Consider the following 12,160-nt stretch of genomic DNA (forward strand, 5'->3'; position numbering starts at 1 on the left):
CCAGGTACCCAATTTTACTGATGGGTGAACATAGTCTGTGTAACGAAACACGCCCAATTTTTCTACCCTCACCGGGAATCGAACCCGGACCCTTGCTGTGTGAAGCGAGAGCTTTAGCCGCCAGGCCACGGGGCAGTACTCTTTCTTCCCAAGACGATTAGCCAAGACAAATATTGACGTCCAATTCAAAGTTTAATTTATGTACTGCTATTATTAGTAATATAATCATGTGGAAACACTAAACCTACAAGGGTCATAGAGCGCTTGTGGAATGGAGGGTAATCAGGGTTGATCCAAAAAGGGAATAGTTGCTTAAATTCCTTGATCAAGAGCCTTTCAGGAACATCAAGGCAGCTTCTCGTTCCAGCTTGAAGGGACTCTTGATGGTACGGAGGTGAGCGTCTCTGATCCTGAAGTAGTCTGGAAATACTGATGTCAAAATACGTAGGTAAAAACCGTCCAGAAGGTGGTAGTGATGGCCATGATAATCAGACATTACAGTACCGTCCAGAAGGTGGTAGTGATGGCCATGATAATCAGACATTACAGCACCGTCCAGAAGGTGGTAGTGATGGCCATGATAATCAGACATTACAGCACCGTCCAGAAGGTGGTAGTGATGGCCATGATAATCAGACATTACAGCACCGTCCAGAAGGTGGTAGTGATGGCCATGATAATCAGACATTATAGCACCGTCCAGAAGGTGGTAGTGATGGCCATGATAATCAGACATTACAGCACCGTCCAGAAGGTGGTAGTGATGGCCATGATAATCAGACATTATAGCACCGTCCAGAAGGTGGTAGTGATGGCCATGATAATCAGACATTATAGCACCGTCCAGAAGGTGGTAGTGATGGCCATGATAATCAGACATTATAGCACCGTCCAGAAGGTGGTAGTGATGGCCATGATAATCAGACATTATAGCACCGTCCAGAAGGTGGTAGTGATGGCCATGATAATCAGACATTACAGCACCGTCCAGAAGGTGGTAGTGATGGCCATGATAATCAGACATTACAGCACCGTCCAGAAGGTGGTAGTGATGGCCATGATAATCAGACATTACAGCACCATCCAGAAGGTGGTAGTGATGGCCATGATAATCAGACATTACAGCACCGTCCAGAAGGTGGTAGTGATGGCCATGATAATCAGACATTATACCATAATCAAAACTTTATTTTATTTCCTAAATTATATAGGTTTATGTAGCAGATACTTCTGAAACTACTCGATGATGCTCTCGTTTATATTCACTGATGATTAAGACACATGTGCAACAGCTGAGTATATTTACTGTTCAAACGTTTCGCTTATACAGTAGACTTCTACAGTCAAATACAGAGGCAGCAGGTGTAATAGTGAAATGTAGATGATGTAATCAGTCCATCAACCATGGAGAAATAATATTTGAGAGGGTCAGTCCCTCAGCCTGGAACGATATCGTTCCAGACCGTGGAGCTGAACTCTTCTCCAGGCTGAGGGACTGACCACCTCAAATACTATTTCTCCAAGGTTGGTGGACTAATTACATAATATTTCACTACTGCACCTGCTGCCTCAGTATCTGACTGAAGAAGCTTACTCTCGTTATTTTATATCACTTTCAACACATTTATGTTCACTGTCTTAAACTCTGATGTTGCCTCATGCTCTTGTGTTGCACACAACACTATCTTCAACTGATGTTGCCTCATGTTCTTGTGTTGCACACAACACTATCTTCAACTGATGATGCCTCATGTTCTTGTGTTGCACACAACACTATCTTCAACTGATGTTGCCTCATGTTCTTGTGTTGCACACAACACTGTCAGTTTTAGCGACGTGTTTCAGTGTTCTCGTCCTGGGTAATACCTTGGTAGTCTCCTGGAAACACTGACCACTACCTCTGTCATACCAAAACTTGTTTTAACGAAAATTAAAAAATAATAATGATATAAGATTTAACTTATCGATTTCGTCGTAGTTTGGTTAATACAATTTTTAATATATTTTTTTCAGTAGAGGAAGAAATTACAATAAAGAATTCAATACATGTACAATATCTGGGTATCTTTATTTGTAGACGTTTCGCCCTTTAGTGCCTTTATCAATATAATACAAGACCATAATGTGAAGACTGGAGAAATATATGTAGAAGACAGTGAAAGACAAGTGTTAACCTGATATTACACGGAGGGACTGATTACCTCGTCTTACACTGAGGGACTGATTACCTCGTCTTACACTGAGGGACTGATTACCTCGTCTTACACTGAGGGACTGATTACCTCGTCTTACACTGAGGGACTGATTACCTCGTCTTACACTGAGGGACTGATTACCTCGTCTTACACTGAGGGACTGATTACCTCGTCTTACACTGAGGGACTGATTACCTCGTCTTACACTGAGGGACTGATTACCTCGTCTTACACTGAGGGACTGATTACCTCGTCTTACACTGAGGGACTGATTACCTCGTCTTACACTGAGGGACTGATTACTTCATCTTACACTGAGGGACTGATTACTTCATCTTACACTGAGGGACTGATTACTTCATCTTACACTGAGGGACTGATTACCTCACCTTCCACAGTCTTCTGCATATATATCCCGTCTTCACATTAAGTCCTTGTACTGTATTGATGACGCCACTGGAGGGCGAAACATCAACAAGTGAAGACACCCAGATGTTGCACCTGTGTCTAAGTCTTCATCTTGTCGGTGCTGTATAAACTTAATATATACAAGAAATCACAATGAAAGGCTTTAAACTAAAGCAATTAAGGTTGTATAGCAGTTTGTATATATCCCGACGAGTATATTTGTTTAGACATGTGTGTACACAGAGAACAACAGTGCATGTACACGTGGAGGCATATATATGCCAGTATATGCGCACCTACACATTACCCTATTCCCTATTTGCCTATATCTGGGATTAAAATCATTTTATTAAGTGGTGAAGAGTTGTCATGCAGCGTTAATGAACCTCGTGTGTCGACAAGTTGTCATGCAGCGTTAATGAACCTCTGTGTCGACAAGTTGTCATGCAGCATTAATGAACCTCGTGTGTCGACAAGTTGTCATGCAGCGTTAATGAACCTCGTGTGTCGACAAGTTGTCATGCAGCGTTAATGAACCTCTGTGTCGACAAGTTGTCATGCAGCATTAATGAACCTCGTGTGTCGACAAGTTGTCATGCAGCGTTAATGAACCTCGTGTGTCGACAAGTTGTCATGCAGCGTTAATGAACCTCGTGTGTCGACAAGTTGTCATGCAGCGTTAATGAACCTCTGTGTCGACAAGTTGTCATGCAGCATTAATGAACCTCGTGTGTCGACAAGTTGTCATGCAGCGTTAATGAACCTCTGTGTCGACAAGTTGTCATGCAGCATTAATGAACCTCTGTGTCGACAAGTTGTCATGCAGCATTAATGAACCTCGTGTGTCGACAAGTTGTCATGCAGCGTTAATGAACCTCTGTGTCGACAAGTTGTCATGCAGCATTAATGAACCTCGTGTGTCGACAAGTTGTCATGCAGCGTTAATGAACCTCGTGTGTCGACAAGTTGTCATGCAGCGTTAATGAACCTCGTGTGTCGACAAGTTGTCATGCAGCGTTAATGAACCTCTGTGTCGACAAGTTGTCATGCAGCATTAATGAACCTCGTGTGTCGACAAGTTGTCATGCAGCGTTAATGAACCTCTGTGTCGACAAGTTGTCATGCAGCATTAATGAACCTCATGTGTCGACAAGTTGTCATGCAGCGTTACTGAACCTCGTGTGTCGACAAGTTGTCATGCAGCATTAATGAACCTGTGTCGACAAGTTGTCATGCAGCATTAATGAACCTCTGTGTCGACAAGTTTAAAGCCCAGTTAACTAACCATCTAACCAGAGCAGTTGTTAACGTTAGCTTGTGTTGTATCTGCAAGTATACCTCTGGATCATCATTATATTCACGAGGGCACTAAACAACTGCTGGGGAATAGGTAATCACGTTTGACCCGAGGAAGAGGAAGGTATCTCCAATTCCTTGAATTAAAAGCCCTTCATCAGCATCAAAGAAAGAGACGACTATTATCGACAGTTGTGGAACTCTGTTATTAATTTACATTTCACAATACATACAACAAGTGTAACCTTCAGAATAAGTATTGCTTGTACAAATTGCTATTTTGAGAAATATTTAGTAAAATTAATATATTTATTTTAGTCGACTAAAGTTGTTCAATTTAAATTATAATTAATGGTGGAAATCTACCGAGGATCAATTAACGGTAATTACCGTAAAGATTGTACGGTGCCACATTATTACTTTACGTACACTGTAGCCTGTGGTTAGTGCAGGACCAGTACTGTACATGACACAGTACAGGCACAGTACTGTATATGACACAGTACAGGCACAGTACTGTACATGACATAGTACAGGCACAGTACTGTACATGACATAGTACAGGCACAGTACTGTGACACAGTGCAGGCACAGTACTGTACATGACATAGTACAGGCACAGTACTGTGACACAGTGCAGGCACAGTACTGTACATGACACAGTACAGGCACAGTACTGTACATAACACAGTACAGGCACAGTACTGTGACACAGTACAGGCACAGTACTGTACATGACACAGTACAGGCACAGTACTGTACATGACACAGTACAGGCACAGTACTGTATATGACACAGTACAGGCACAGTACTGTACATGACATAGTACAGGCACAGTACTGTGACACAGTGCAGGCACAGTACTGTACATGACACAGTACAGGCACAGTACTGTACATGACATAGTACAGGCACAGTACTGTGACACAGTGCAGGCACAGTACTGTACATGACATAGTACAGGCACAGTACTGTGACACAGTGCAGGCACAGTACTGTACATGACACAGTACAGGCACAGTACTGTACATAACACAGTACAGGCACAGTACTGTTACACAGTACAGGCACAGTACTGTACATGACACAGTACAGGCACAGTACTGTACATAACACAGTACAGGCACAGTACTGTGACACAGTACAGGCACAGTACTGTACATGACACAGTACAGGCACAGTACTGTACATGACACAGTACAGGCACAGTACTGTACATAACACAGTACAGGCACAGTACTGTACATGACACAGTACAGGCACAGTACTGTACATAACACAGTACAGGCACAGTACTGTACATAACACAGTACAGGCACAGTACTGTGACACAGTACAGGCACAGTACTGTACATGACACAGTACAGGCACAGTACTGTACATGACACAGTACAGGCACAGTACTGTACATGACACAGTACAGGCACAGTACTGTACATAACACAGTACAGGCACAGTACTGTGACACAGTACAGGCACAGTACTGTACATGACACAGTACAGGCACAGTACTGTACATGACACAGTACAGGCACAGTACTGTACATGACACAGTACAGGCACAGTACTGTACATGACACAGTACAGGCACAGTACTGTACATGACACAGTACAGGCACAGTACTGTACATGACACAGTACAGGCACAGTACTGTGACACAGTACAGGCACAGTACTGTACATGACACAGTACAGGCACAGTACTGTGACACAGTACAGGCACAGTACTGTACATGACACAGTACAGACAGTACTGTACATGACACAGTACAGGCACAGTACTGTGACACAGTACAGGCACAGTACTGTACATGACACAGTACAGACAGTACTGTACATGACACAGTACGGACAGTACTGTACATGACACAGGCAGGTGACCAGTCACTCAGGCAGATGACCAGGCAGGTGACCAGGCAGGTGACCAGTCACTCAGGCAGATGACCAGGCAGGTGACCAGTCACTCAGGCAGGTGACCAGTCACTCAGGCAGATGACCAGGCAGGTGACCAGGCAGGTGATCAGGCAGGTGGCCAGGCAGGTGACCAGGCAGGTGACCAGTCACTCAGGCAGGTGACCAGTCACTCAGGCAGGTGACCAGTCACTCAGGCAGGTGACCAGTCACTCAGGCAGGTGACCAGTCACTCAGGCAGGTGACCAGTCACTTAGGTGACCAGTCACTCAGGTGACCAGTCACTTAGGTGACCAGTCACTCAGGTGACCAGTCACTCAGGTGACCAGTCACTCAGGCAGGTGACCAGTCACTCAGGTGACCAATCACTCAGGTGACCAGTCACTCAGGTGACCAGTCACTCAGGCAGGTGACCAGTCACTCAGGCAGGTGACCAGGCAGGTGACCAGGCAGGTGACCAGGCAGGTGACCAGTCACTCAGGCAGGTGACCAGGCAGGTGACCAGGCAGGTGACCAGTCACTCAGGCAGGTGACCAGGCAGGTGACCAGGCAAGTGACCAGTCACTCAGGCAGGTGACCAGGCAGGTGACCAGTCACTCAGGCAGGTGACCAGGCAGGTAACCAGTCACTCAGGCAGGTGACCAGGCAGGTAACCAGTCACTCAGGCAGGTGACCAGGCAGGTGACCAGGCAGGTGACTAGGCAGGTGACCAGGCAGGTGACCAGTCACTCAGGCAGGTGACCAGGCAGGTGACCAGTCACTCAGGTGACCAGTCAATCAGGTGACCAGTCACTCAGGTGACCAGTCACTCAGGTGACCAGTCACTCAGGTGACCAGTCACTCAGGCGACCAGTCACTCAGGTGACCAGTCACTCAGGCAGGTGACCAGGCAGGTGACCAGTCACTCAGGTGACCAGTCAATCAGGTGACCAGTCACTCAGGTGACCAGTCACTCAGGTGACCAGTCACTCAGGCGACCAGTCACTCAGGTGACCAGTCACTCAGGTCAATTGTTTTTATAAATTTCACCCATATTTCAATATTCACTTGTTTTATTTTGTTGAATAATATTTATTATATTTATGTAATTCCTAAATATATATATATATTGATAACCAAGAATAGTTTTCTTATAATCTCCTGAATAATACGATATTCTTACTTCATGTTTGTGTCGCAGATATTATAACTGATAATAGTTCTGTAGATATTATCACTGATAATAGTTCTGTAGATATTATAACTGATAATAGTTCTGTAGATATTATCACTGATAATAGTTCTGTAGATATTATAACTGATAATAGTTCTGTAGATATTATCACTGATAATAGTTCTGTAGATATTATCACTGATAATAGTTCTGCAGATCATAACACAAGGCAGCGACCTACTCTGTTATATGCTACAACAGTTTCAAAATAGAATGACGTGAACCAGGACACATACACGAACAAGCTGATAAGTCAGAAGAACAGATAATAACCTTGTAAGAAGGAACCACCACAGTGAACGTGTGAGCTTCGCCTCTGCCTTTGGTTAGGGAAAATTTGCCAGGAAACAGAACAAGTGTTTCCTGACGCAGGTCTTAGTCATATGATGACCCACAGCTGGTGCGTTTGGTCTTCTGACCGGGACCTTCCACTGGCTTACCCGTCCACCCCCTTTAAAATTATAGTTATGATTATAACCATTCGAAATTATATACATATTCACCTGCTTAACAATTCGCAAACAGGCGAAATTATTTACAAACATTGTCTCTACGTCCACAGCAGGACTCGAACCTGCAAACTCTGTATCAGAGCTACTCTGATACAGAGTAACTCAGTATCAGAGTATGTGGGAGGCAACACTAAGGACAACGTAGAAGAGATTATCGAGGTTATTTACTGGGAGAGTTAGTATGCCAGGATGACCCAAGCTGACCAGGTGTGACTTATCTTCATTATACACTTGAAGGTGGGGTATTATGGGGTCTTGTTGTGGTGTGTGACAACAGCGAAGGGAGACAACAGAGACAAAAACTCACTCGTCCTCAGCTCTTTCCTGGTGACGATACTGACGTTACTCACCCGTCATTAGCCCTTTCCTAGTGACGTATTGACGTTACTTACTCGTCCTCATCATGCTTGTATCGTCATATCTCGTATTCGCCACATATCTTATCTTCCATGTTCCACATGTCTATCATGTCCCTCATACTCGCATACCCAACCATGAATCTGATTACAGAACAAACAGGCACAATACTACGACTAATTAATGTTCCAGGTCGGACCGAAACATCGTCATACGTTTCAGTCTCATATGTGATGGTTATTTGTATAATGAATTTGTGTATTATATCTTAAAACCGCTATGTACTACGCTATATGTCTCTATATGACGTCAGATGCTTCAGTGACTCCCAGTTTTTTATAGAAGAGGAAATACTATAAATAATTATATTAATGTTGGTAGAATTATCGATAATATGTTAGGTAAAAGAACACAAGTGCAACTATGTGCCCCGTGGCCTGGTGGCAAAAGCTCTCGCTTCACACGGTAATCGTCCAGATTCGATACCCAGCGAGGGTAGAAACATTGGGCGTGTTTCCTTATATCGGTTGCCTATGTTCACCCATCCATATAAAATGTGTACTCGGGTGTTAATTGACTGGTGTGGGTCGCATCCTGGGACAAAATTGACCTAATTTGCCCGAGATGCTCAGCATAACAAGCGGCTTTCTATATAGTAGTATGTCACTGATGTCAGCTATAACCTGTATACCTTGTAGCAATAAAGGTATTATAAGCCGACACAATAACTCAGGGAGTCTGCATCACAATAAGAGGTAATGTGTGGACCAGGTTCTTCCTGGTACACACATCGCTAACTTCACGTAAGACGGTACTTGTGTTCCAGGAACATGTGAACAAGGAGCGGACGGTGGTCATGAAACAGATGGTGACTTCATGACATGCTCAGCCTGGAAAATTATAATGCTTCAGGAGCAGATGACATCCTAGGATGTGAATGTGATTTGCATCCTATGAGGATACCGGTTAATTATGGCAGGTGTCGCAGAGAGAAGGCATCCAAAGCGATAAATATGTGAGCTCTATCCTAAGAGGATACAAGGTTAATAATGTTAAAGTGGGTGACATCCTAGCACTTGGGAGCAGGTGACGTCGTCGAAGCAGCATGTAGTCCTCTAGGAGTAGCTAGCCCGGCAGTTAGAGCAGCGGGTTTCCCTCATAAGGAAGCAACATATGAGGCCCAGAGGGAAGAACCAAATACCCAGGCAGATACCACACAAGGTAAACTCACTCTGCAACACTCCCGCCTGCCAGGGAAACAAACACTAGCATCAACTGGAGTACTGGACACAAGTTATTCACACTGAAACACAACAGAGGGACAAAACGCGTGTAGATGGAAACACAGAGATGAAGAATGATCTGTATATTTCGACCTCCAGCTTCACCTGCTGATGAGGGTCTCAGATAAAGGTGGAAACATACAGATGTCTCATCTTTAACTGTTATTTTGTTGTCTGTGTGGTAGGCTAGAATGTGCCACACTTATTCTAGATAAAATCCTGATGAGTGCCTGTGGGCTATTAAGGCTAAAACTACATTGACACTAACATTAAAAGCATAATATTCTCTTAAATTGGAATTAGACTAAACTATCAGTGAATTACACTGAAATACAAATGTTAATTTCTCACATCTAGTTAGTTTGTCATATGCAGGAACGAATATTAACCTGAGTTATTAACAATAACAAAATGCGTGTTGTATGAATATATCTGTGATTAATAAGGGTTATCAAATTTGATTTATTGATGCTCAAAATGTTTAGGTACTGATTATTAACAAAAGTTATGGTAAACGAGGCAGTTGCTAGCCAAGTTTATATATACTACACGTACACCAACACTAACAACACGTACACCAACACTAACAACACGTACACCAACACTAACAACACGGACACCAACACTAACAACACGTACACCAACACTAGCAACACGTACACCAACACTAACAACACGTACAGCAACACTTACAACACGTACACCAACACTAACAACACGTACACCAACACTAACAACACGTACACCAACACTAACAACACGTACATCAACACTAACAACACGTACACCAACACTAACAACACGTACATCAACACTAACAACACGTACACTAACAACACGTACACCAACACCAACAACACGTACACCAACACTAACAACACGTACACCAACACTAACAACACGTACACCAACACTAACAACACGTACACCAACACTAACAACACGTACACCAACACTAACAACACGGACACCAACACTAACAACACGGACACCAACACTAACAACACGTACACCAACACTAGCAACACGTACACCAACACTAACAACACGTACAGCAACACTTACAACACGTACACCAACACTTACAACACGTACACCAACACTAACAACACGTACAGCAACACTAACAACACGTACAGCAACACTAACAACACGTACACCAACACTTACAACACGTACAGCAACACTAACAACAACTACAGTATTTTGCGTCTATATCAATTCAGTTGTACTTGCTAATGCACCGGTGAACCTGTTTTCTGAGTTATGAAATCATAATAACACGACTGTAAACAAACCAGGCCAGTGTGGCCGTGACGAACTCTAGCTCAAGTCCCATCAAAGGTGTCATCATGAGTCATGACAGGTTTGAGGGGACTTGAGCTAGGGTTCGTCACGGCCACACTGGTAGGAGATTCATTTATAAAAACTTGCATTTGTGGTTACAGTGGTGGCCCATGCTAACCTCCCTATGGTGCATAAATATACCTAGTTGGATGTATCTTATTGCAGCCAGCTGGCCCAGTGGTTTACACACTGGCCTGGAGTTTTACACCTTGTGTTCTAACCCCAACTGTACCGTGGTCTCTTTCTGAGTTTAGTATATTGTACAGAGTTTGTGTATTATGTTTACACTGTGTCCTTTGTAGTAGAACTCTTAGTATGAGCTTACCCGGCAGGCAGGGCAGGCTGTAGCAGCCACCACCACAACATTGCTGGTGTTGGCCGGCTGCACGAAGATCGGGGCCGGCTGGATCGTCACAGTGGCCGACTGGCCTGTCATCGGAGCCGGCTGGCCTGTTATCGGGGCCGACTGGTACACTGTGGTTTGCGGACCAGCTGGAGCCTCCGCGCTGTACGGCGGAGGTTGGTCCACTGTTTGAAGGAAAGCAGTTGTGAATGACCTAAATTGGAGCTCATTGACGGGTGGTCCAGTTTATGAGTTAGAGATGGTCCAGTGTATGAGTTAGGGATGGTCCAGTGTATGAGTTAGGGATGGCTGAATTTATAGATTAAGCATGTCTGAATGTATGAATGAGGTATGGTCCACTAGGGAGTGTGAGAGCTGGTCTGACAATACTTTCACTATTCATTGACATCAACATAGAAGGTGTTAGCAGAAAAGCGTGACCAGGACGTTATACTCCCTACTTTAAGTAGCTCAGCAAGTTAGTAACTCTGTTCTTACCTAGAGGCGAGGCGGCGTTGGGTTCGTCCAAGGAAGACTTTTCCATACTGGGCCGCCGGAGACCAGGTGACTGAAACTATGGGAGTAGGCTGGCAGGTGCTGTAAGGACAGGTGTTGTAGGGGCAGGTACTGTAAGGACAGGTGTTGTAGGGGCAGGTACTATGGATGTTGGTAGATTCACACACCAGAGTTTGTAATCGAAGCCTCTGTATCTACAGTACCTGTAGGTGGAACACCGCTGGGGTTACTGTGTGCTCCAGAAGCACAGTGTAATAACTCCTAAACATACCCGGGATTCAAATCACCACATTTTTTTTCTATTAATAAAATTAATATCTAGCAATGGTGCACCCGCGGGTGTTTAGCACCTTAGAGGCCCATCGTATTACTAAGTTCAACACCTCCAAGCATTTCTCCTGACGAAAAATAACATGCCCCTCCATAACCTTGCTGGTGAACCACCATAAACTGTGATCCCTCAGATCTTTATGCACCTCATAGGCATCCTGTGAGCGGTAGTCAAAAGATTACAGAGGTACATAATGGGTCCAGAGACTGGACTCCAAAGTTGTGATAGCTGAACAAGGTACAAAGGTAATGAACTCCAGGTAGATCTGGTCACAATCATGACCAAGTTACAAAGATAATGAATCATTCACACGTCTATACATGGTTACAATCATGGACAAATTACAAAGTAATGAGCAATTCATAAGTCCACACCCGGACACAACTATAATGAGTTATTAGTGCAAGTATTAACTGGGTCACAGACACACACACACACACACACACA

At 44.0% G+C, this 12,160-nt stretch overlaps 1 protein-coding gene across 5 annotated transcripts in view; it reads right to left on the reverse strand.

Annotated features, from left to right (window-relative positions):
- Positions 1 to 1,173: 1,173 nt before the first annotated feature.
- The window catches only part of LOC128685054 (membrane protein BRI3), a 14,923-nt gene continuing 3,936 nt past the window's right edge, over positions 1,174 to 12,160 (reverse strand). For all 5 annotated transcript variants that reach the window (XM_070102562.1, XM_070102572.1, XM_070102583.1 and 2 more), the window contains exons 2-4: positions 11,365 to 11,585; positions 10,849 to 11,051; positions 1,174 to 9,140 (exon numbers count right to left, since the gene is read on the reverse strand). In XM_070102562.1, coding sequence (XP_069958663.1) covers positions 9,009 to 9,140; positions 10,849 to 11,051; positions 11,365 to 11,410 — 381 coding nt within the window. In that variant the 5' untranslated portion in view covers positions 11,411 to 11,585 and the 3' untranslated portion in view covers positions 1,174 to 9,008. The remainder of the gene's footprint in view (positions 9,141 to 10,848; positions 11,052 to 11,364; positions 11,586 to 12,160) is intronic.

Source organism: Cherax quadricarinatus, chromosome 5 (genome assembly GCF_038502225.1).
Source record: "Cherax quadricarinatus isolate ZL_2023a chromosome 5, ASM3850222v1, whole genome shotgun sequence".
NCBI classification, from domain to species: Eukaryota; Metazoa; Arthropoda; class Malacostraca; order Decapoda; family Parastacidae; genus Cherax; species Cherax quadricarinatus.